This window comes from Solanum stenotomum, chromosome 7 (assembly GCF_019186545.1).
Source record: "Solanum stenotomum isolate F172 chromosome 7, ASM1918654v1, whole genome shotgun sequence".
NCBI classification, from domain to species: domain Eukaryota; kingdom Viridiplantae; phylum Streptophyta; class Magnoliopsida; order Solanales; family Solanaceae; genus Solanum; species Solanum stenotomum.
The window spans coordinates 6,747,174-6,774,059 of NC_064288.1; the positions used below are offsets into that span (position 1 = coordinate 6,747,174).

Genomic DNA, 26,886 nt, shown 5'->3' on the forward strand with positions numbered 1-26,886 from the left:
GGGGTTGTGGTCTGTGTAATAATTGTCCCTTTGATTCCTCAACAATTGCCAGTTGTGGATTCGATTTTTTAGTATTTGTTTAAATGTATTTGACTTTTAATTAACTAAGATGTGTATTTATAGTCGTTGATATACACATCACTATATAATTTTTCCCCCAGTATATATTAGTTTTGTTTGATTGATGGTGGAAGGAAAGATAAACTTATTAATTTCCTGTATTATGAGAAAATATTTTGGTCTTTTTCCTAGAGCTAATAAGGAATAGCTTTAAAGAGATTGACATATTAAGTTGGAAATCTAGGGGATTTTAAAAAAAAATCACATATTGTCACTTATCTTTTATTTTACTACAACAGTTACTATATTATCTTTTTAAATACAAAAGTTACTTAATTTTGCTCAAATATAAAAGAATTTAACTATTTTTTTTATAATAAAAAAGTCATTCTGACTTTGACTAAACATTCTATAAAATGAATCAACATAACAAAAGATACATCAAAGTTATTAAACACAATGAGGAGGTGAAAATAAGAATCTTTGACATTTACTGAAATATTATTTTGCCATAATAGTTGAGTAAGAGAATCTCTGTATAATTGAAAATTTAATGGAGAATAATTATAACTAAATACTATCTCTATATATGGAATAATATTAAAATTTAACATAATAAGCAATTTAACGCTTAATAATTCATTAAATTTGTGAAAATCATACTAAAAGGAAACAAAAATGCATATATTCATTAATTAAAGATTAAATATATTTAGACAACATTACAAGGATCACCATTTATCGATATTTGAGAGACTAAAGGTGCTAATTTTCCTTTTAAGTTTTGATGGAACAAAAGAAGTTTCTTTTATACATTCCATATAATCAATGAGAAAATAATTTTAAAATATTTTTCTTGAATAATTGAGAATAAAACTATATATAAAAAGATTGACAAGTTAAATAAAAAAATTAAAAAAATATAGGAAGGAGGATCTTAAATAACATTTAATCCATTATCATTTTTCCATAATAGTTGAGCATGTATTGGGATACATGAATCGTATCCTAATCTTTTCATAATTGGTAATTAATTTAAGGGAACATAAATATATTTACATATATTAACATTAATACTCTAGATTTTGTTGACATAAAGTTTTATATTATAGTTGGAAACTAATTAAAGGAGACATAATTGCATGTGTTTAAATATTAGCATGCAAATGCTAGATTTCGTTCCCTTAAATTATATATTTTTATAGTACTATATAAATACTAATACTTCACTCATATAAGCTATATCCTATAGAAAAAAAACCGAGGAGAAAAAAAACTGAAGTTTTCACAATTATTCAATTTGCCCATATATTTTTTCTTCTTTTTGACTATATATTATACATGTTCTTTGGTTCATTCTATACAATTCAGTGTACTAATCAACAATGAGTAGCTATTGGTTGCGTGAGTATACATCAACTTCCATTAGTCTTGATTGGAATTTAAAGATATTTATTTGGTTGAACGAACCTAAATTAAGAGTATTAATAATGAAAGCATTATTCAAATCGATTATGTTATTTAAGGTCAAACTCTTTGATTGATGACTCATAACTTTGATTTTATTTAATCTTTTACATAAATGAAGAGATAAAGATTTTAGACATAGCAAATGTTGAGAAAACCTCTTGAAGAAAGCCGTCAGGAATGTCTGTAAAATCTATATAGTAGAAGGAGGCATATCAATTTTTAGTGTTGATAATAATGAACTACACAAGTGAAACTATATTTCTAGTTTATATTTATGTGCTTGAGTTTTACTCGTGTATTTCATCATTATTATCAACACTCAAACTTAATTTGCTCGCTTCTATTGGCCTACAAGTCCTCATATAGATTCTACAAATATTCCTAATGGCATTCTTCAAAAGGTTTGCTCAGCATTTTCGTGTCTAAATTTTTTTTCTCATCATTTATATAAAGATTAAATACCATCAACTATTTGAGTCCTCAATTGGAGAGTTTGATCTTATGTGACATAATTGATTTGAACGGTGCATTTATTGTTACTTTCAATTTACGTTTGTTCAAGCTAATAAATATCTTTAAATTTCAAAACTCGTATCCCATGGTGGGATCTAAGCTAATGGAAGTTAGGTATGTTCATGCAGCCAAAAGTTTGCTTGAGTTGAGAAATAGTGAAATTCCAATGCTGCTATTACCAAACTATGATTAATGAAGTATACATGCTAGTTTGTCAATGTTTTGTGATAAAAAAAAAATGAAGTGACAATAGTTTAAGGAAAAATCTTTTTGGCCAGAATGATATTTTATCTATGTTATTTTACATTTTTACCCTTTTAACTTTAATACATTTTAACTAAAAAATGAAAAAAAGATCAGTTTATTTTAAAATTAAAAAAATATTATAATTTTTTTAATTTTCTGGCCATTTAACACTTCACATAGTTTAATTGACGCTTGAAAGAATATATATATAACGAATTTTTGAGTTATGTAATAAGGTTTGAATTTATGATATACACTTTTTGTATTGCACTTTTAACATTCAATCAAAATACGTTAACAAGAAAATATGTTTCTTAAAATTAACTAATTTTATTCGACTTGTTCAAGATTCACCTTTATGAGGTGTATAATTTTCCAGCGAATTCACTACTAAAAAATTGTCAAAAAATGACGGCCAAAAGCGACGGACTGCGTCGCTTTTTTGGTCAAAATCGACGAAAAAGCAACGCAATCACTTCCGTCGCTTTTTAGCTCGACGCTTTTCAAAAAGCGACGGACAACGTCGTTTTAAAAAAAGCGACGGACTGCATCGCTTTTAGAGACGGACTGCGTCTCTTTTAGCGACGGACTGAGTTGCTTTTCGACTACTTTTTTTTGAATTTTTTAAAAAAGCGACGGAGTCCGTCGCTTTATTTTAATTTTCATTTTTTTTAATTTCTAAAGGGCGACACTGTCCGTCGCTTTTCTGGAAATTTTATTTTAAAAAACCCAAAAAAGCGACGGACAAAACCACGTTGTCCATCGCTTTTTCTGCAATATTTTTGACAGTAGCAGCTCGCAGCTTCTGCTGCCCACCTGCAAATTCAATTCAATTCAATTCTATACTATTCAGCCCAATCAAACACACACACACTTATAAACAGTCTAAACAAAACATAAAATAAAAAACTTAAAATAACATTCAAAAGTATCTAAATCATAAATTAAAGACTTATAAAGTCTTTTAAAATTCGTTTTAAAATTTCAAAAAGTTCATAAATGTCCAGAGATCTAAACTAGGGAGTGAGATCTCATAATCATCCTCATCACTCTCGTCGTCGGTGTCATCGGGAGCCGAAGTAGTAGTTCGACGAGCGAGGTTCATCACTTGTTCTTTGATTTGCTGAATGGTCTCACTCATGCTTTGTTGTTCAACTACTCTTTTCCGCTCCGACTCTGCTAGTGTCGCTATAAGTTTAGTTATTTGATTCGACATAGCAGCAATCTGAACACCGTCAAGTGCCTCAGCTTGACGTGACGATCCAATACCTTCTAAGCTTGACTGAAGGCGTCTAACATCGTTGCGAGAGCCTAGACCATAGCATCTACCCTTGTGTGTCCCCCCTACCACTTTTTCTTTCCAAATCTGAGTGGACAGTTCAGGTGTCAATTGAACCGAACTATCTAGATTCTCAGCGACGTACTTATGAAAGTCATCTGCATATTAAATATAAATATTGACATCAATATATATACATATCATAAATATATTCACTATTGATATATATTATTCATATTGAATAACTTACAAAAGTTCTTTCGGCCCTTTCCTCCACCAACTAAACCACATTAATTAATTTAACTTATTTAAACAACTTAACAACTTTATAACTTGAACTAGTTTACTTTTGACTTAATTCCAATAACTAAATCCATCAACAAAACCACATTATTTAATTTAACTTATTTAAACAACTTAACAACTTTAACTAGTTTAGTTTTGACTTAATACAACACTAAATCCACCAACTAAACCAAATTAATTAATTTAACTTATTTAAACAACTTAACAACTTTATAACTTGAACTAGTTTACTTTTGATTTAATTCCAACAACTAAATCCATCAACAAAACCACATTATTTAATTTAACTTATTTAAACAACTTAACTACTTTAACTAGTTTAGTTTTGACTTAATACAACACTAAATCCACCAACTAAACCCACATTATTTATTTTAATTTATCTAAACAACTTAACAACTTTTTAACTTTAACTAGTTTAGTTTTGACTTAATTTCAACAACTAAATCCATCAACAAAACCGCATTTTTAAATTTAACTTATTTAAATTTAAAGCTAAGTGTCAACACTAGATGGACACAAATCGATCTTGCAAGAAAATCAATTTTGTCATCAATAGGATCAACTAGTGTTGGTACTTATGCTTAACAAACAATCGATGGACACAAAAATATTATCATAAAATTAAAGTTAAATATCAATACTAGATGGATACAAACACATTATTGAAAACAATTGTACTTGAACTTTAGAAATTTAGAAGCACCAACCTTATCTCCTACTTTGATGAAAGAAGCAATATAGTCTTGTATCAACTTTTTTAGATGTTGAGCTTCCTCAGTTGCCTAGCACGAAAAGTTCTAAAATTAGTTAAATTTCAAGTTCAAGTTCTAATTCTAAGTTCAAGTTCTAATTTCAAGTTCAAGTTCTAAGTTCAAGTCAAATTCTAAGTTTAAGTTCAAATTCTAATTTCCAGTTCAAGTTCAATTTATAATTTCAAGTTCAAGTTCTAATTTCAAGTTCATGTTCAAATTCTAAGTTCAACTTCAATAACTAAGTTTAAGTTTAAGTTCTAAGTTCAAGTTCAAGTTCTAAGTTTCAATTTCTAAGTTCAAGTTCAAGTTCTAATTCAATACACTAATTAACAAATTCAATACTCAAATTTCAAGTTCTAAGTTCAAGTTCAATTTCTAAGTTCAAGTTCAAATTCTAATTCTAAGTTCAAGTTAAAGTTCTAATTCTAAGTTCAAGTTCAAGTTCAAATTTCAACATCAAGTTCTAAGTTTAACTTCAAATTCTAAGTTCAAGTTCAAGTTCAAGTTCTAATTTCAAGTTCAAGTTCTAAGTTCAAGTCAAATTCTAAGTTCAAGTTCAAATTCTAATTTCAAGTTCAAGTTCTAAGTTCAAGTTCTAATTTCAAGTTCTAAGTTCAAGTTCAATTTATAATTTCAAGTTCAAGTTCTAAGTTCAAGTTCAATTTATAATTTCAAGTTCAAGTTCAAATTCTAAGTTCAAGTTCTAATTTCAAGTTCATGTTCAAATTCTAAGTTCAACTTCAATAACTAAGTTTAAGTTCATGTTCTAGTTCAAGTTCAAGTTCAAATTTCAACATCAAGTTCTAAGTTTAACTTCAAATTCTAAGTTCAAGTTCAAGTTCAAGTTCTAATTTCAAGTTCAAGTTCTAAGTTCAAGTCAAATTCTAAGTTCAAGTTCAAATTCTAATTTCAAGTTCAAGTTCTAAGTTCAAGTTCTAATTTCAAGTTCTAAGTTCAAGTTCAATTTATAATTTCAAGTTCAAGTTCTAAGTTCAAGTTCAATTTATAATTTCAAGTTCAAGTTCAAATTCTAAGTTCAAGTTCTAATTTCAAGTTCATGTTCAAATTCTAAGTTTAAGTTCTAAGTTCAAGTTCTAGTTCAAGTTCAAGTTCAAGTTCTAAGTTTCAAATTCTAAGTTCAAGTTCAAGTTCTAATTCAATACACTAATTAACAAATTCAATACTCAAATTTCAAGTTCTAAGTTCAAGTTCAATTTCTAAGTTCAAGTTCAAGTTCTAATTCTAAGTTCAAGTTCAAGTTCTAATTCTAAGTTCAAGTTCAAGTTCTAATTTCAACATCAAGTTCTAAGTTTAACTTCAAATTATAAGTTCAAGTTCAAGTTCTAATTTCAAGTTCAAGTTCTAAGTTCAAGTCAAATTCTAAGTTCAACTTCAATAACTAAGTTCAAGTTCAAATTCTAATTTCAAGTTCAAGTTCTAAGTTCAAGTTCTAATTTCAAGTTCTAAGTTCAAGTTCAATTTATAATTTCAAGTTCAAGTTCTAATTCTAAGTTCAAGTTCTAATTTCAAGTTCATGTTCAAATTCTAAGTTCAACTTCAATAACTAAGTTTAAGTTCAAGTTCTAGTTCAAGTTCAAGTTCTAAGTTTAACTTCAAATTCTAAGTTCAAGTTCAAGTTCTAATTCAATACACTAATTAACAAATTCAATATACAAATTTCAAGTTCTAAGTTCAAGTTCAAGTTCTAATTCTAAGTTCAAGTTCTAGTTCTAATTCTAAGTTCAAGTTCAGGTTCAAATTTCAACATCAAGTTCTAAGTTTAACTTAAAACTCTAAGTTCAAGTTCAAGTTCTAATTTCAAGTTCAAGTTATAAGTTCAAGTCAAATTCTAAGTTCTAAGTTCAAGTTCAAATTCTAATTTCAAGTTCAAATTCTAATTTCAAGTTCAAGTTCTAAGTTTAAGTTCAAGTTCAAGTTCAAGTTCTAAGTTCAAGTTCTAGTTCAAGATCAAGTTCTAATTTCAAGTTCAAATTCTAAGTTCAAGTTCAAGTTCAAGTTCTAAGTTTAACTTCAAATTCTAAGTTCATGTTCAAATTCTAAGTTCAACTTCAATAATAATTCAAACTAGTCTTGAAATCACAAATTCAAACTAGTCCTAAAATCCCAATATCTAACTAGTGCTAAAATCCTAAATTCAAACAACTCCTTAAATACCCTAATTCAATCTAATCTTACAATTCCAAAATCGAACTAATTAACTCAAGAAATACCAAATTCCAAACAAATCCTAAGACACTCTAATTCAAACAAACCCCAACATTAAAATTTTCATTTCACAATCAACAAACACAAACTAACAATCAAATAATCCCTAATTCAAACTAACCATCAAAAACCCCTAAGTTTAACTTACTAACTAACAATCACTCAAACTAACAATCAATAAAAAAACTAATTCAATACACTAATTAACAAATTCAATACTCACTTTGAAAGAAATTAAAAATAATATTATGAAACCCTAACCTTCAATTAAAGGAGAAGGGCAGTGGATCGACACCGGGGTCAGTTGGCCGGAGATGTTGCTCTCTTCGTCGGTTGTTGATGTTGATTGGAGAGACGAGAGATAGGCGGCGATTTGTCTCGCCGGTGAGAAGAGACGGGAGGGAGCAAGGAGAGAAGAGATGAGAAGAGGAGGGCGGCGGGAGGAGGGCGGCGCCGGGAGGGCGACGGGAGGAGGAGCTAGGGCTGCTTGTGAGAAGAGATTAGAGGGATTAGAGGGTTTGGTCTTTTTTTAGGTCAAAAATAGGAAGGTTAGGTAGATTTAATTTGAGCCATTGGATTAGTTAAGATGAACGGCTAGGATTTGATCTAGGATTCACTTAAAGGATGGACGGTTAAGATTTAAACTAATGTTTCAAAATTTGGACAAAAGGGTTATAATTTCAATGAATGAATGGCTAAAATTGCAACTAAAATTGATATAGGAGGCTATAATTGAAAAACGAAATTGGATTGAGGTGGCTAGAATTGCAATGAATTGAATAAGGGAAAAGCTAAAATTGAAAGGAATTAGATTAGAATGGGCTAAAAATTAAATGATTTCGAGAAAAATTAAAGAAATGCTATCCAATTAAAATACTACAAATATTATAACATTTTATAAAATAAAAATCACTTAAATTTTAAAACATTTGAATAAAATAATTATTCCGAGTTTTACTTATAATTTTAAAAATATTTACGATAATTTTATAAAGCATGCAAACTAAAATATATAATTTTAAAACAAAATCGATTAAAAATTTAAACTCAGAATATTTTAAAAAAAACACGTATTTAACCAAATAGCACTTCCGAAAGGTTATAGGTCTGTCAAAATTGGGTGTCAACATACCGACATCGTGAAGTCGATATTATTTAAATATACCGACCTCTTTAGGTCGGTATTTATTAATTTATTTTAATATAAACTCACTTTTTGAGGTTGATTTTTATTAATTAAAATTACATATACATATACATATACATACATAGATACATACATATATATACATATATATATATATATATATATATGCCAAACACATATAGACGTGTGCCTGTTAATTAAAAAAATTAAACATTCGCGAACGAACATAAAAAATTTCAAACAATAATATTATTTTTTGATATTTCTCTGTATTTTTGCATGAAAATAAATTGACGAAAGTTCTTTGATTTTCTTTCTTAAACATTCAATCAAATGAAATAACACTACTTATTTATTTTTTCTTATCATCTATGCTATCTAAATTTAACTCAAATACTCACTTTTAATTTTTAATATAAATCAATACGAATAAAAAAACCCATCTTCAAAAAGACTCGACTGGCTTAGTTAATAACACTACTAAAAAAAGACTCTTGTTCATTGCTAATAACACTACTAAACAATGTTACAACTCGACTGACTTTGTTATAAGGTTGTCAGTGATTTTAAAGAAAGAAAACCAACACAATTTCGTCAGTTATTTTTCACACAAAAATACATAACACTCTTAAAAAGAAATTATTATTTTTTAAAAAGAATTATTTTTTGTTAATTTTTAATTTTTTAACTAAAATTAAATGACACATATCGATTTAAAATAAGAAGTTGCAATTGAAGAATATATATAAAAATAAATAAATCATTAAAATAGTATTTCGTGTTAAAATGGAACATAAAAAATGGAGTTCAAGGGTTAAAATGGAACAAGGCTAAGATCAAGTGCCAAAATGAAAAATGTGGACAAGTTAGAGGGTTGTATATGTGTTTGGCCATATATATAATTAGAAGGTATATAATTTAAATTTATAAAATTAACTTGATCGATAAATTAAATTTATTAAATTAAACTTTTGTTGATGTGTAGTTAACTTAATATATATATATATATCGATCAAGTTAATTTNAAAATTAACTTGATCGATAAATTAAATTTATTAAATTAAACTTTTGTTGATGTGTAGTTAACTTAATATATATATATATCGATCAAGTTAATTTTATAAATTTAAATTATATACCTTCTAATTATATAAATTTAATTTTATTGATCAACAAAAGTATATCAATATCAAAGTTAATAAATAAATCTCCTTTAATTGATTATCGATATTTCTTTAATTGATAATGTATTTCATATCTGAACCACTAGTATATAAGACTTGATTTGTTAAACTACTCGAGGAATATATATATATAATTAATCAACGTATTTCATACTCTGATGAAGTATCCTTTACATGTCATCATAATTAGGAGGTGATCACTACACTTGACATCCATTCAAGATCGAATGTATATAATAATACTATCTCGCATTTCATACTGGAATGAATTATATGTTAGCTCTTCACCTCTACTACATCATGACATGAGATATTAAGTTTATGATTAGACGACGGACTGATAGGATTTGTACATTACTCTATAAAAATAAGTATAATTATCTCCTAATTCATATCAACGTAGTTTCATACTCTAAATATGGATTATAGATATTTTTTTATTTACTTCACGAATTCTAACATTTTATTTGTAAAAGTATACAAAATTGTTACACTTTTTGAACAATTAATCGTAGGTGTAAAATGAAATTTTAATATTATGCACACTAGCAAAATTATGATTAATAGAAATATTTTAAACATACCGACCTCCGGATGTTGCTTTTATTAAAAGTAATTAGATATAATAAAAAATACCGACCTCATGAGGTCGGTATCACATTAAATTTTAAGATAAATAAAAAGTAATCATGTTAATTAAATAATATTGACATCGGGAGGTCGGTATTTTGTATTAAATTATTTTTTAACTTCTATAAAACCGTCATTCGGAGAACGATTTATTTAAAGTTAATTGAAAATATTAATTTATTACATACTATTTAATTTTACCGACATCTGAAAGTCGGTATTATAATTTTTTTTGTTTTTTAGTTTACACAAAACCATTATCTGGAAGACGATTTAAATAAAATTAAATCAAAATATTTCTCAATTTTGTTTTTTTATATGGAGAAATGGGGAAAATCGCGTCTGCTAGTGCATATATTTTTAAAAAAGTGACGGACAATGTCTCTATGTCCGTCACTTTTAAAAAAAAAAATGTTTGGCCAACATTTTGACCAAAAAGCGACAGACTAAGAGACATTGTCCGTCGCTTTCTTAAAATATTTGACCAGATATTTTGACCAAGAAGCGACGGACATAAAGATGTTGTCCGTCGCTAATTTAAAAAATAATTAAACAATTAAAATTAATAAAAAGCGACGGACGGCGTGACTTTTTTTAAAATAATAAATAATTATTTTTAATAAAAACCGACGGACTGCATCACTATCTATATAAAATAATTAATTAGCAAAAAGACGCGAAAAAAGCGACGGACTAAGCGATGCCGTCCGTCGCTTTTAACAAAAATTTAAAAAAAAATTAACTAAAAAGCGACGGACTAAAAGACGCTGTCCGTCGCTTTTTAAAAATGTTTGACTAGATATTTTGATCAAAAAGCGACTGACTAAGAGATGCCATCCGTCGCTTTTTTTAAAAAATTAATTAATAAAATAAAATAAATTAAAACGACGGACAGCGTGGTTATTGTTTAATTTATAAATAATTATTTTTAATAAAAAGCGACGGACTAAGAGATGCCGTCCACCGCTTTTTGAAAAATAATTTTAAAAATAATTATTTTAATTAAAAAGCGATGGACGGCATCTCTTAGTACGTCGCTTTTTGGCAGAATATCATTACAACACGTTTTATTAGAGTCTTCTCTACGACACGATTTCTAATCTCATATTTAATAATTAATAGACCAAAAACATCTTATTGTGTTTTGTCCTATTTTTTTTGGTTTGTCTAGAAATGAAAAAGAAATTAAACAGTAATTGATTATATATTTTTACAATAATTGTACATTACATAACTATTTAAACAATATTCATGTATTACATATACATATGATCATTTTATTAAATTTTTTTTTTGGTCACTTGTACAATTATATAAGAAGCACTTATTTATTACTCCTGTTTTATGTTTGAACTTGATAATTGAGATACCCCTCTCTTAGCCTTTGCTAACCAATGGAGTTCCAATTTCCATTCAACTTCATTTTCTTATTCCTTTTCCTATTATCCCTCTATCTACTACATGTGGAATGGAAAAAATCAAGAAACTTAAACAAAAAACTTCCTCCTGGCCCATGGAAATTGCCCCTTTTAGGAAGTGTCCATCACTTGGCATTAGAAGGTGGACTTCCCCATCATGCACTCACAAACTTGGGCAAAAAACATGGGCCTTTCATGCACCTTCAACTAGGTGAAATTTCTACAATCGTAGTTTCTTCTCTGGACATGACACGAGAGGTCCTGAAAACTCACGACCTCGCTTTTGCATCAAGGCCTAAATTAGTATCCCTAGACATAATATGTTACAAGAGCACGGACATCGTGTTTAGCCCTTATGGAGATTACTGGAGACAAATGCGTAAGGTATGTGTCTTGAAACTCCTCACAAACAAAAACGTCCGGTCCTTTAGTTCCATCAGGCGGGATGAGGCTTCACGCCTTGTGCAACTCATCCAGTCATCAACACGTGGCGAGCCGATAAATGTTACAGAGCGGATCTTAAGGTATGAGAGGTCAATGACATGCAAGGCAGCATTTGGGGATCAATTGTTGAAAGATGAAGAGAAATTCATTGAAATACTAAGGGAATTAGTGGAATTGGCAGGTGGATTTAGTGTGGCTGACATTTTCCCTTCAATCAAGATCCTTCATGTGGTAAGTGGATTGAGGAGTAGAATCTTGAAACTTCACAAAAATATTGATGCTATTGTTGAGGATGTAATCAATAAGCACAAGAAGAATATTGCAAGTGGTAAAAAGGGAAACGGTGCATTTGGAGGTGAAGATTTAGTTGATGTTCTACTAAGATTAATGGAGAGTGGGGAATTTAAAATCCCAATCACCAATGACAACATCAAAGCAATTATGATTGTAAGTATTCTTACTTATAATTTTTTAAAAAAATAAAAAAATCTAAGGGTGTGTTCATGGAAAATATTTTCTAGGAAAAATAAGTGAATTTTTCGTGTGTTCAATATTATCCTAAAAGCATTTATTTATATATATATATATATATATATATTAAGCAAATACTATGGAAGATAGGGTGGAGGTGGCCAGAAGTGGAGGTAGGGGTGTGGTGATGGGGATGGGGCCTGAGGGCTATAGGATATATAGGGGGTGAAGATGAGGTGTATAGGAAGGATTGAGAGGACACAATTAGTGTGGGATACCACTTTTCCTTACTTCCATTTAAAAAGTTATTTATTTTATTTTTAAGGAACTTGTTTTGCTAGAAAAAGTAATTTTCAAAATTTTTTATCGTTTGCAAATAAAGTATAAAGAAACATAATGTTATTGATAAAACAATGAGAGTACAAATCTGTTGATCCATTGCTTTTTCTCTTTTAAGATTTCTCTGTGATTCGGGGAACATTAGTGGTGTATTTTTCGAAGTAGGATGATATGGACTTCCTTGAAATTTATTTGATCTCCATGATTCATGATATTGTAGATCTTCTTGAAGTATTTGGTTGTCAATTCTTCTTTGATTAATAATGAATGTAGGACATGTTCGCCGGGGGAACAGAAACTTCAGGAACAATAACAATATGGGCGATGACAGAAATGATGAGAAACCCAAGTGTATTAACAAAAGCACAAGCAGAAGTACGAAAATCATTCAAAGAAAAAGAAACTTTCAATGAAGATGATATTGAAGAATTGAAATACCTACAACAAGTTGTTAAAGAAACCTTGAGACTTCATCCTCCATTCCCTCTCTTAATACCTAGAGAATGCATGGAAGAAACAAACATCAATGGTTACACTATCCCATTAAAAACAAGAGTCATGGTTAACGTTTATGCGATGGGGAGGGACCCAAAGTATTGGTTAGATGCAGAAAGCTTTATACCTGAGAGATTCGAGCAGAGCTCTATAGATTACATGGGGAATAACTTTGAGTATCTTCCTTTTGGTGCGGGAAGAAGAATGTGTCCTGGAATTACATTTGGTTTGATCAATGTTTATCTTCCACTAGCTAAATTGTTGTATCATTTTGATTGGAAATTACCTAATGGTGTAAAGCCTAAGGATGTGGACATGACAGAAAGTTGTGGAATAACGGCAGCAAGAAGGAGTGAGCTTTACTTAATCGCCACTCCTTATTACCTTTCTCAAGAATGATATTTGATCTCTTTTTTTTTGTTAAATTATGTATTTAATGATATTTATGTCATCTTGTTTCAATATGTATATATCAATTTGCCTATACTTATGTAATATAGTCATATGTTGTACAATGATCAGTTCATGTACTCTGAAGTTTATGTATTAATAATAATAGCTTCACCATCCAAAATAATATTTTCTCCGTTTCAATTTATCCGTCTTACTTGCTTTTTAATGTGTTTCAAAAAAAGTGTTTGCGTAAATACATAGAATCCCGATTAGTGGTGACTTTAACTATTACTTAACTTGGTATATATGCTAGATTAGAACTCCGATTTTATTCGAATCAATCATCTTTTGTATTCGTTGAACCACATGAACATAAACAATCTGATCATTTTTGTCTTTCTAGTAAACTCAACAATATATATAATTGTTTAATTTTGTTTCACAAATAAATGTATATAGAAAATTACCTTCCTCAAAATTGAATTTCATTTGCACAACAATGTTGAAAAAATTCCCAATGTTGACCACATACACTAGTCATCTAGAGTTAAAATAAAGAAACTAAAGTCATTTCTCGTAGTAATAAAATTCATTGTCTAAAAGTACTTACTACTTCCTCCGTCTCAAATTATCTATCGTGATTTTTAAGAATAGTTGTTTCAAACTACTTTTGTCATTTCAATGTTGGAAATAACAAAATTTCATAGCAATAATTGTTCTTGAAGACTACAAACATCTCAATGAAGTAAATATTTAATGAAAAGAGGCTTTATTTTAAAATATAAATGAAAATAAAATAATCAAAAACCCCGCTTAATTGTTGTATTCTTAAGGAAAGTTTAAAGAGAAATACAAACATATATTTGAGACCAAGGGAATAAACGTTTTGTCTTAAAGAAGCTCCTAATACTGAAAAGTTTTAAAAGAATATTAATTTTATATTTAATACTGAAATTTTTTAAAAGAATATTAATTTTATTTTTAATAAGAAGTTAATGGCAAAAGTGTTGTCCACGTCGGTGAAGATTTATTTCTTTTTCTATTTTTTTAACTTGACCTTACTTGGCCTTCTCTTAAGAAAAATAGTATATGGATTTATTTTATTTTATTAAATTATTTTTAAAAAAAATTAACTATAAATAATTTATGTAGATACTTAATGATAAAGATAATATTTAAAAAATATATCTTTTAATTTATCAAAATCGACAAATAAAAAAATAAAAATTGTGACTTTTTTGAAATGTTGTGGCATTTCTGAAGGATTGTAACTTTTTCAAAGCGTTGTAACATTTCTAATAAGACACAATAATCATTTGTTCACACTACCATTTGTTGTCTATAAATAGAGGATTTTCCTCTCATTTTAAAACAACAAAAAATTTGAACTTCTTCTTCGTCGTCTGGACAATTAAATATTTGTGTACTTTGTTCTTGTTGAATGACTTACTAACACCATTGTTTTTGTATCAATACACTACTGAATAGAATCGTTCTATCTTGAGATCAAGATGTATTCCTTTAAACGTCGGGTACTAGAGGAGAATAATTTCCTTAAGGGGATACTGTGCATTCAATGGACTCGATTTTTTCCATTCTATTTCTGAAGATCCTGGTAGTTTCGAATAGTGACTAAACAATAGCGTACGAAATATTGATTTCTCTCTAATTTATGAAACACAGGTCTTTAATTCGAAAGTGCTAATTTCCAAAATCCAAGGAAATCCACAAACATTTCCTTACTTTAAGGTATATCCTTGGATTTAAAGGGTTGAAAACTCCTATAAATATTCAATCTCATTATGTTTAACAAATCGTCCCAAGCTAATAAAGCAAAAAAAAATCAACTTAGAAAAATAAAAATAAAAACAAAGCAAAATCTATCAACAAAAAATAAAAAATTAGCCTTCGTTAAAAAATGGAGGCAAATAAGCATGTATCAGTATTTCTAATGTGCATGATTGTATTATCAGTTTCCGAGGCTGCAACTTTCGACAGCTGCAACGAAAATTGTCAAAGGGATTGCACTTCGAATGGCCATGGCTCTACTTATTGTGCATTGAGATGTGAAACTGATTGTGGTTATCAGGCGCTTAAAGGTACCTTTCTTTTTTACGTCCCTGATTGTTCATGTTATTAGTCTTTTAAGATTTTTCTGCATCTTCATGAGACTAAGTATCTTTATTTCATTATTTCAAAATAAATTTAATTTATCAGAACTAGTGTAGGTAATATTTGGTAATGGAAGAGCATTTTTTTATTAATTTGTCGACTTGAATATTCAAACTATATGTGTTTTTAAATTTATAATTTTTGTGTTCTATTTTTAACAGGTGAATTTGAGAGCCTCACGTCTTGAGCTGGACCAAGATTGCAGGGAATCACCCTAAAAGGAGAAAGGGGACAATGAAGAATAAAATAGTGGAATTTATTTTTAATTCATTCATTCATTAATTTCATTTTCCACTACCATTGTATAATGCTCAGAATTAAATAAAAACAAATTGATTTTTTTATATTTAAATGTTAGTGTCTTCCTTGAGTTCATTGCGCTAAAGTTCAACTCTCATATATATATAGTATTAATTAAGCGAAATTATCAGCCTTAATGATATCAATACGGTAAATGATACTGATTTAGTATCAGTTAAGAGAAATTATTAGCTTTAATGATACCAATATAATAGATGATACTGATTTCAATATCAGTTAAGCGAAATTAATTGGGAATATATAGTATAATTATTTAGTGAGGTATGAATATAAATTGGTATATGTTTGTAATTATTTTTGCTTTTATGGAGGTATTTGATTAGTTTCCCCTATAATAATGAACAAAATTTTCATTTTTTTTCTTAGCAGGATATTCGATACACAGAAAAGGAATTGTCGAACTTGTTGTGTTGCTGTTGAAATTTTTGGCTAGGGTTTGAGTTTATGAATTCTAGATTTTACTATAGTCAATAGCAAAGTTATCCGTTATCAGGTTTCTATACAGTATAAATAATTTATTCAGAATCTTTTAAATAAAATAGGGATAAGGGTCTGAAAAATGTCTCAACTTTGGTCGGATTTGCTGTTGCGATACTAAACTTTCATGAGGACATATTACCTCCCTAGACTATTTAATACCGTATTTTAAACATATATATATTTGCCCACGTGGACATAAAAAATAATACAAAATTATAAATAGTAATGTGTCCACGGGGGCACATATATACCTTTAAAATTCACTATTAAATAGTCAGGGGGTAAAAAATACGGTATTAAATAGTCTAGGGAGGTAATAGATCCTTATGAAAGTTTAGATCGCAACATCAAATCCGACCAACGTTGGGGTATTTTTCAGACCCTTATCCCAATAAAATACAATTATAATTCAAAATCCATGTCACCATTGAATTTATTTAGATATTATAGAAATTACCCAAAATATGATGTGTTTTTAGTGATTAATAATTATAGTCAACCCTAGGTAAGTCTCCCAATCCAAGCTATATTCGCCTTTATGGACTATAAGGCCTAGTAATTAATCCGTTTCTTCTTTATGGAGACACATCAATTTTGTTCTTGATGAATCTAGAAATTTTGTCTGCTCTAGTATCATATTAAAGTGTATGACCATTTCATCAAAAAATTTAACTTGTCAAAGAGTGTACTTTTAATTACTTAATTTTTATTATGTCTCAACAATACACACGTAGGTGCACCGACATTTACATGTAGTATATTGTGCTGGATATTCTCAGGACATTTACATGTAGCCGTTTTTTTTTTTTTAACATAGCAGTTAAAATGTAGATTAATACTATGTTTCTTGGGTTGAAGAAAACAGAACTACAATGTATTTCATGCCAAAAATAATTATGTCAATGCATTAAAGCCTGTACGTTATAATGGAAATATATCTTTATTTGTTTCTGATGCTCTGTACCATTTTTTCGAACTTTAGTATCAATATTGTTTATTTGGTTTAAATTTAAACGGATTATGACTTATTTGTTAAAATACAAAGACAAATATAATGCTTTTTCATTAATTATTCTTACACTCTATTATTTTAAACATAATATATAAACATGACATTTAATTTTAGATGTGTTCAAATAAGCACTTAAACTTGTATAAAATTGAATAAATAGACACATTTGTCCTACATGACAATTTTGTGTTTTACCTGACATGTGCGTTTAATTGTTCAATTTTATATAAGTTTAAGGATCTATTTGTGCACACCCAAAATTGGAGGACATATATATCAGTTGAAACCAAATTAAATGACATATTTATGTATTATGTCATTATTTTATGCTGGAATTTGCCCCTTATATTAAACCCTAAACCTTTCCAACCAGTCTCCAAAATTCATCAATGGCTAATTCCAATAACTTCCCTATTGATATCACGATTAATATACTCCTAAATATTCCAAGGAAATCACTTGTAAGGCTCAAATCCGTTTGCAAATCATGGCGTTCTCTAATTGAAGATCATCAATTCACCAAGCACCATTATTACCTGAACCAAATCATAAAGGGCTTCAAAACAGAACGAGACCACTCGATTGACGACACGATTATTGATCCTCCTTCCGTAATCAGTCATCAATTGGCCCTAAAATTTATCAATTCTAACATCAATGGAGTTTTTCTTCTAGTTGTACCATTGCCTGACAAAATCGTTTTCTGGAACCCGGAGAACCTCAGTGAATCAGCATCAATCTCCCGGGTCCCAAATACGACATCGTTTTCTCTAGGAGAATGGATTTATTTTGCTAAATTTTCGTTACCTTTTAAAGCTAAACCTTGTTGGAATAAGCTGGACTATCTGGAAGTTTGTAGTATGAAGAAGAAGGAAGAATCCAAGAATAGCTCGTGGAAAAAAATGTTAAAAATTGAAGAACCAGGTCCTGTGTTCCTTAAAAAGGGTAATACTAAAGATTTTTTGTTTTTCAGGAGCGATAAAAATGGATTTGTGGTGATTTATGATTCGAAGACTCGAGAGTTGAATGAATTTGCTGATGAAATAATCAAATCAAAACGAAAGTTGAAAGAATTCGGAATTGCTGGGACTCAAGTTTCACTTTTCATTGATCGAACATATGCAGAGGCATTAATTTCTTCTAATGATGATACTCTGTATTAGAAGTTTAAAATTATTTTTCTGTTTTGTTTTTAAGTCATTATAGTTAACTTTTCTTTTGTGTTGATAGATTAAAAAGTGTTTTATATTGTTTGATGATTTTTCACTGCGTGTTCGGTATTTACATTGAATTTCATACTCAATGAAACCCTACTATGTTACTATATTCCAGGTCAATAAGGCACTTCCCCCATTGTTCTCTAGCAAATCGAAAATTTCCTACTAGAATCTTGCGTAGAATATTTATATATTGTTCATTGTTCTCTAAAATTGATTATTAACTGAGAATATTTTACTAGTAATTAGGGGATGGCAATGTTTTACATTGATCACCCCATGACGGATTGCTTATCTGATATTTGGCAAGACTTGTCTTAACAATAAGTTATGGTGATAGTCAGGATTTAGGACGATAACTATGACTTCTTGAGTAGAAATTCACCCATCACATTGATCCAAATCAACTTCAAATCTTGCTACTATATACCTTTATTCACAAATCAATTAATATGTGCTTGAAACGTTGATGGAGAACTCCTAGTGTTATTCCTACTCCTACATCGAGAACATCGATCTACTCATGCTCAAGATGAGGAAACAAATTTTTACTTGGGTATGTCATTCAAGAATAAGAGCGAGCTAGATATTCCCAATTCGCCTGATGTTTATTGTGTCAAATGTGTACATCCTGAATGCAAGTGGTGGTTGAGAGTTGTAAAGCTTGAAAGTTATGATAGATTTTACATCGAAAAGTATGAAAAATGCAACGAATATAATGAAGCCTGAAATGCGATACCAATATAATTCAACAACCTTCTTTCATACACCAGAACCAGAGATAGTTTGATGCAGCTAGCCTTTAATCTCAACTAGTATGTTTGCTGCCTACATGAATTGAAACTCACATCTCATTGGATTCAGTACAGCATTTAATCTCAACTAGTATGATCATGTCTCTCTTGCCGTTTCCAGATATCTCTGAGAAACAATACAACAACAACAACATACCCTAAGTAATCCCGCCCCAATGGGGTCTGAAAAGGGTAGAGTGTACGCAGAGTCACGGACCTTACCCCTACCTGAGGAGGTAGAGATGTTTTCTCTATAGACCTTACCCTTTGGATACGCACAGGGCAAAACCCCCGCTCCTATGCAATTGCTTGCAAATCATAGGAGAAGTAACCCACACTGGGACAAGCTCAACCCAGAAGGCAAATCCCTGTGTTTAGTAGTAACTCTCTATTTCCATTCTCCAAGGAATTTCTCAATGCTCCCATACCAGTTCCACTGGAAACATAGACCAACAACACGCAATATTCCAGCAGCTATCATTTCAACAAATGTCATCAGGTATGATCACTGAGGAGATAGAGCAGCAGTAGGTATGGAAAGAAAGAATCCGTCAAAGTTGCAGGGGACAATGAAGTTTCCTGATAATCAATCAGAACAGAAGACGAAAAAAGCTCCTGCTGAAAGTCTTCATGAATTGTGTACTAACGAGAGTACTGCAAAATCATAAGATTGTCCACACTTTCTCAAACTACCATCCTCAAAGAATAATGAGTGAGTCAGGTACATAACAAGACTACTTCTTTCTAATTCTAAATAAAGAAACGAAAGACACTACTTGAAATGCATTTGCTAGTAACTTTAGCATGAAATATAATTATTCTCCCAACAGAAATCTGACACTTGTTTACTCTGCTAACACTGTAAAGCAGATGTTGCAGCAGAAAATATCAAGCCAAAATGAAGAATGACGAAGGCAACAACTGAACATATCAAGGCCTTCCATCTAAATATATCACATTATTAACACTTTAATAACTATAATAGACACTTTAAATGAGTTTTTACAGGAAAAAGAAATTAAAGGATCAAATATAGACAAATCAAATCTCCCTCAACTGAACCATATGCTTCAGAGGAAAACTCCCCAAAAGAGACTATAACTTGTGTTTATCGATTTTGTAATTATTATTAGATTAATGTGGAGAACTTTTTTTTTTTTTTTTTTTTATGTTCGGTTAATTGCAATGTTGAGAGTAGGCATTTGTTTAATTAATAATGCAAGTGTTTTCATAGACTAATCCTCCTCATTATTATTTTGTTGTGATCAATTAATGATATTTACCGAAAAGACATTGCTTCCCTTATTTATACTACACTTGTTACACTCTTTTCTGCAGATTTAGATCCATGACCACGCAACTCCACTTGATTGCGACTCTATGTTTGATATGAATCTATATATATTCTCATTATTGAGTTATCAAATTACTACGCCTATTGGGTGCATTCTCTAATTAACACACTATCGTTGCATATTGAAGCTGAGAAAAAATGAGCAAAAGAAGGCAAACTCTATAATGGAAGAATTAGTATTAACCAAATCCCAAAATATAAAGTACATTATTATTATTTTGATATCCCTATCAAATAAAAATGGATAGCCAAAATTCCATGTAGAAATACTAAAAGTTTATTAAGATATAAAGAAAATAGAAAAGTGTGACTAGCAAGGATAATCACAAGCACAAAATGGACCTTCAAACCCAATTTGATCAATGCATTGACCACCACCTTTTGGTCCAAATTTTTGCTTGCAAAATGGTAAACATTTTGGCTCAACTTTGCCTTGCTCACACAATATTTCTGGATGTATTTGGTAGCAAGTTTTTGATTCAACTGATGGGATCATTGTTTCAACTGCAAATTAACAACAAGAGTCAAGACTGAGAATTGATTGTTGGAAATCTTACAAAAAAATACTTAATCACAAATACTTATATAGGAAATTATCATAGCTTGAGGCGTGTCAAAAGACACTTTCCTTAAGGATATTTTACTCGATACAGATGTATCCCTAAGATTCAACAACTCTTCTGATATAAAACTAGAAACCAGAAGCTAACAATAGCACGTATTGAAGGTTAGAATCGTAAAGAAACAAACTAAATATTTTTTATTACCAAAAAATAGAGCAACGACGAGAAGGACAAAAGTCAAAAGCTTTGCCATTATTCTTTCTAGAGATAATATAATATGAATGTATAGTCTTAGGTAGTGTCTGTGTTTCTATGCACTTTGAATGATCAAGCTAACAAAGAATGTGATTTTATAGCTTCTAAAATAGCTAATAGAGTGAGATAAAATCAAATTCCTAATGATTAAATTTTGAAAATTTAAAATATCTAATTAGAATATTCTAAAAGATAATTTGTTAATTATTATCTTGTTTTCAAATTCTTTATTGTCTTGATGTGATTTTCAAATGAATTTTATTCCGACCCCTTACTAGTCACTATAACATGGAAAAATATTCTTTAATATCTCAAAAATAAAGTTTATATCCGTGAAATATTCCTACATTTAATTAGCAATTATGGCCTTCATTACATGAAATTGTCCATTGCCAAAGCTTTGATATTTCCTTCCTTAAAAAGCATTGATTGATTATTTTCTAACCTTACTTTTCTTTTAAACTGAACATATATTTGGCTATTATTCCTATTATAATAATTAGTAGATTCTTCTTAATTAGCTATAATAGTCCTTTGGCTGTTGGAAGCTTTTGACTATTATATGGTGTGAAATGATTTTACAGCTTTCTTTTCTTTTTGTGTATTTATATTTCGGATGTGGGTCAGTCCAATTGGGTTGGTAAGAAATACAATATTATATATTCAATATACAATATTATACAAAATTGTAAAAGGTATATGCTCATATACAATAATATATAATTCTATACACTATTAAGCAAATTGAAATTTCGTTAAGCATTGACAATTGATTTCTCTCAAATGACAAGATAGAATCTCCTGAATATTTGTGGAGAGGTAGATCTAGTGATAGGCTATCATCCCTAACAACCGAGACATCATGAATCACAACAATATTTTATTGGAAAATATTTTGAAAATTGTTGACACTTCCCTTTTGGGATTTCGCTATAGTGATTACGTGTGTTATTATGATTTTCAGCAGTTATGGATGAAATTTTGAAAAGATTCTTGTTGTGTTCAATTCATCTCATCAAGATCTATCATTTCGCTCTGAATTTGGATTTTTGGAGGTGGAAAGGGGGTTCTGGCCTCATGGCAGCCCTCTAAGGCCCTTAAAGATCCTTCTTTAGGATGATTCAGGTAAGCATTACAAACCTTATCAGCATTACAAACCTTATCTAAATTATATAGAATAATTTTATATGTTGCACTAGAATGTAACTATCTTAAATAAAATTGTCCCTGATGTAAGTTTTGGTGTTTTATATTGAAGGTAGGTTCAAATAGTATTTTAAGTATGTACTTAACAATTTAGATCATTTAAATTTGTCAAAAGTTAACAAAAATGGTCTTATTATATTTGAGGGTAAATTCAAAATAGTTCCTTAAGTATGTCCTTAACAGTTTTGATCCTTTATATTACCAAAAATAAACACTTATAGTCTCTAGGAAAATATTTACAATAATCAAAATCTCACTAATCATAGAACTTGTGTAATAAAAAAATATGATGAATCAGAACAAGAAATGTAAATCAAAAGACTAAACATCACAAATTTCCTTTGATGGCTGCAGCTTACATATTTTTAGTGCATAACCTTTGTAATACAAAAATTACAATAGTGCAAAAGGACCCTAAAGGCTCCAAGGTTTAATTAAAACTATATTCATGATTTCTCAACAAATAAAGTTATAAGTGCAACAAGCATTAGCATAAAAAGGGACGAGAACGAAGAAATATAGGAAGATGCTGAAGTGTTGTTGGGTTTTTGAAGCGTCGTCTTTGGTAGTAATGAAGGTTTTGGTGGAGATGCCGCCGTCGTCGTCGTCGGTTTTTCAATAGTTGGTTCATCATCTTCTACGGATGGTGGATCAACTTCTGGTGTTGGTTCTGCTGATGCTTTACCAACTGAAGTAAACAATTAAGTTGTGCCAATTCAGTAACAAATGAAAACAATGTAAAAGTACTTAAAACATATTAGCATGACTAAACTTGTATTCTAATTATTCCTTCTGTCCAACAAGAATGATTCACTATTGACTTTGACATAAGAATCAAGAAGCAGTAAATGATAAAAGATTGAAAAATGAACAGTATTTAATAGCAAGGATAAAATAGACACAAAATGGTAGATTATTTATTGATTTTATAAACTGGACAAGTACTATTAGACATCACAAAATCAAAATAGTATAGTAGACAAGTAAAGATGAACAGAGGGAGTAATTAGTATATTCGTCTAATCTATTTATGTTCAATTGTGTAGAACTTTTTTTTTTGTTAGGTCTGCATGAATTTCATCATTTTAATATGAAGAGAAAAGAGTCTGATATATATACTCCTCAATTTTGTCATTTAGAATTGATATATCTTTCGTTACAAAAGTGACTCATATATATCCTCATCATTACCAAAATGGAAAAACAGAGAGTATATCAGACCTTTTTTCCCTAATATGAATATAGTGGTCAGAATTACCTCGTGAACCATGAGGAGCAAGAGAAGGAGGAAAAGCAGCAGCACGTTGGTGGCGAGGAGGATGAGCAGGAACGTGATGGTGATGGTGAGGAGGAGGAGCAACAGGAGCAGGTGGTGGTGCGAACAAAGCTGGACCTGTCATGTTAAATTAAATAGCAACTTACTCTTGTTAATTGAAAGAGAAAAAAAAAACTTATTTCGATGAAGTAAAGAGAGAATTTGCAACATTATTTTGGTTACCCTCATTTGGGTTAATTCGTCTTGTGGCTATAAATCATTTCATTAAGGGTAAAAATAGAATTTTAAAGTTAAGTAGTTTCTAACTATAGAAAGGCCTGACAGTCATTTTAAGACGGACTAAAAAGAAAAGAATGTCACATAAGTTGGAACAGAAGAAATAATAATTTGAGATTGAGACGTAGTTGATGCTAATAGGTTCAATTGCATGCATTGAAAGCTTTAATATACCTGGAGATGGAAGAGGAACTCCTGAAGCTGCAAAAGTAAACAAATGAAAAAACTGACTTTGAGAAAATTTGTTCATAATTAAAACATAATATATATATACCAGAAAGCACGAATCCATGAATAAGTACTTACCACTGCACTGTACAGGCACACCACTATTACAGGCTTGAGGAAGTGAAAGTGCCAGAGTACGAATAAACGGTATCGAGACAGGAACATTCCCAGTAACAATAAGACATACACAATCAATGTTATCACTCATTGATGACTTAAGTGAATTGCAGCAATCTTCAGTTGGTGAAGAGCCATTGCCACTGCTTCCAGTAATGTAATTTAAACAAGGTCTTAAAGTACTAATTATTGAACTTGTACATGCTGTGTTTATTTGACAATTTACAACTTTGAAAGTTGAAAAACTTAGTACAAGAGTTAGCAAAATAATGTCATGTACTGATATAGAAACTTTCAAATTTTCCATCAGTTTGATCACTTTTTATGATTTGAATAAGGTTAATTTTTCAAATGTGGATGTGAATGAATAATTGGTAATGATTTTATAGTTTATATTTACATTGTTTGGAAAATTTCAGTTGGAGGAGTAAAAGGTAGATTTGAAATTAGTGGCATGGAGTTAAACTGCTTTGACTCATAGTCTAAAGTTGGCTTTACCATTTTTTGATGTTAATAAAAAGATTTGGAGTCCAAGTTAGGTAGGACAGTTATACTGCTTATAGTATCTTCAAATTTCAATATTCCAATCTAGAACCTCATATTGGACTTTTATTTGGTTCACATCTTTAATGTGCACGCAGTTCAAAATAATTTTGTTTTTGTGGTGAATTCTTAATAAATGCAATACATTTAGGGGTCGTTTGGTACCAACATTGATAATGCAGGGATTAGTAATGCAGGGATTAGTAACGCAGGAATTAGTAATGCAAGGATCAGTAGTGCATGGATTATTTTTTGTCAAGTGTTTGGTTCACTACTTTTCACTTAATTTTGTGTTTGATTTAAAACTCTACAAAAAATTTATTTCCTATTATACCCTTGTGTTATTATGAGTGTTTATTTCATGTAATTGGGGTCAAGGTAGATAACCGTCGGATCGGACAATTTTTTTTTGTAGGAATTTCTATTCCATTTAATTAGTTAAATCAAATATATATATATATATATATATATATATATAAATAATTGCTATTAATTTTAAGGTGTGATGTATCACTAAGAAGATCATTGATGGCACGGTGTATTTCTAATTTTTTTGTTGGTCAAGTATATCTTAAACTTAACGTAGATTTAAGACTACTTAACTAGTTCAATACCAAAAGCTTATTTTTTTTTTTTAAAACAAATACAAATAGTTCAAGTGGGTAATCGACAAACTATCTTGAATAAAAAAAAATTCAAGAAAAAATGGAGAAAAAAATATTAGTGAACTCATTAAATTACACTAAAAGGATTTGGAGAATTAAAAAAGAACATTTATAACTATTCCAATATAAATAAAAAGGAAATTAAATTACAAAAGAAATTTAGAAAAAGGAATAAGGGGTTAGTTTAGTCATTTAGGGGTCTTATCCAAGGTTTAACAAACCTTGGATTAGTTATCCCTCCATTTTCTAGGAATAAGATAAGACCACATATGGTGGATAAACAATCCATGAATTAAACTAAATGAAGTAACCAAACAATGTATTAGATGGACTAAATTTTAATCCATGGATTATTCTATCTAATACTGCCTACCAAACGGGTTACCGCAAAAGATCTATCAAGATTATAAGGGTCATGTTATAATCAGTCCAATGGGGAATTGGTTGGGACAAGGCGTCGGACCCTCGAAAATTCGTGTATTGCGACCAAACACTCATTTATCGACATTTATAAAAAAATCCAAGCAACATAGATTCACATAGCTCTTATGATTTTGTAGGACCAAAAAGGGTTTCCCTTATTTTGCTTGTTTTAGATTTATCTGTCAATAGAAAACGTAGAACACCTCTAGTTTTTTTTTAAAAAAAATACTTTTATATAATATTAAAATGAGATGTTTTAATAAATTCCCTAAGTTTTTGTTGCATAGGGCCTCATTCATAGGAAAACGCTCTATACTAAGGGTTTTTCCATATCCAAAGGTCTAACTTGAGAACTCTAATTAAGGAAGAAGCAGCAGCATCCACTGCACAACACTTTGATTGCTGACTAAGAGAATGTTTGGCATTGTTGTTGGGAGCCCAGAAACACTTATTTTGAGGAAATTTTTTTTTTTTTTTTTGAAAAAATAGGTGTTTGACAAACCTGTAAAAGTGCATTTAAATAGAAGCAGAAACAATTTTTCTGCTATTAGGAAGAAGCTAAAAAAAATTGTTTCTTAAAAATAGCAGAAGCAAAAGTAGAAAGTTAT

General features: G+C 29.7%; 4 protein-coding genes and 2 long non-coding RNA genes across 7 annotated transcripts; 3 read left to right on the top strand and 3 right to left on the bottom strand.

Moving 5' to 3' along the window:
• Nucleotides 1–3,326: 3,326 nt before the first annotated feature.
• On the bottom strand, nucleotides 3,327–7,248 carry LOC125870545 (uncharacterized). 2 transcript variants are annotated; one of them, XR_007446908.1, is made up of 3 exons: nucleotides 7,117–7,248; nucleotides 4,548–4,659; nucleotides 3,327–3,447 (listed from the first exon to the last, which is right to left on the bottom strand). It is a non-coding gene; the product is annotated as an uncharacterized LOC125870545 (long non-coding RNA). The 2 variants fall into 2 exon arrangements; XR_007446909.1 differs by lacking the exon at nucleotides 3,327–3,447 and adding an exon at nucleotides 3,488–3,614 and having other exon boundaries at nucleotides 4,585–4,659.
• Nucleotides 7,249–11,104: 3,856 nt separating this feature from the next.
• Nucleotides 11,105–13,399, top strand: LOC125870515 (premnaspirodiene oxygenase-like). Its single transcript, XM_049550964.1, has 2 exons — nucleotides 11,105–12,125; nucleotides 12,762–13,399. The coding sequence occupies exons 1-2, from the start codon at nucleotides 11,211–11,213 to the stop codon at nucleotides 13,380–13,382; spliced, it is 1,536 nt and encodes a 511-aa protein (XP_049406921.1). The 5' UTR covers nucleotides 11,105–11,210; the 3' UTR covers nucleotides 13,383–13,399.
• Nucleotides 13,400–15,235: 1,836 nt separating this feature from the next.
• On the top strand, nucleotides 15,236–15,857 carry LOC125870542 (uncharacterized). The gene is made up of 2 exons (XR_007446905.1): nucleotides 15,236–15,475; nucleotides 15,710–15,857. It is a non-coding gene; the product is annotated as an uncharacterized LOC125870542 (long non-coding RNA).
• A 1,893-nt stretch (nucleotides 15,858–17,750) lies between these two features.
• Nucleotides 17,751–18,524, top strand: LOC125869602 (probable F-box protein At3g22720). The gene has a single exon (XM_049550072.1). It carries the CDS (start codon nucleotides 17,751–17,753, stop codon nucleotides 18,522–18,524), a length of 774 nt encoding a protein of 257 aa, XP_049406029.1.
• A 2,512-nt stretch (nucleotides 18,525–21,036) lies between these two features.
• On the bottom strand, nucleotides 21,037–21,542 carry LOC125870540 (uncharacterized). The gene is made up of 2 exons (XM_049550998.1): nucleotides 21,494–21,542; nucleotides 21,037–21,230 (listed from the first exon to the last, which is right to left on the bottom strand). The coding sequence occupies exons 1-2, from the start codon at nucleotides 21,540–21,542 to the stop codon at nucleotides 21,037–21,039; spliced, it is 243 nt and encodes an 80-aa protein (XP_049406955.1).
• A 1,543-nt stretch (nucleotides 21,543–23,085) lies between these two features.
• LOC125870526 (non-specific lipid transfer protein GPI-anchored 16-like) lies at nucleotides 23,086–25,002 on the bottom strand. Its single transcript, XM_049550983.1, has 4 exons — nucleotides 24,609–25,002; nucleotides 24,477–24,503; nucleotides 24,009–24,143; nucleotides 23,086–23,438 (listed from the first exon to the last, which is right to left on the bottom strand). The coding sequence occupies exons 1-4, from the start codon at nucleotides 24,952–24,954 to the stop codon at nucleotides 23,197–23,199; spliced, it is 750 nt and encodes a 249-aa protein (XP_049406940.1). The 5' UTR covers nucleotides 24,955–25,002; the 3' UTR covers nucleotides 23,086–23,196.
• Nucleotides 25,003–26,886: the final 1,884 nt, after the last annotated feature.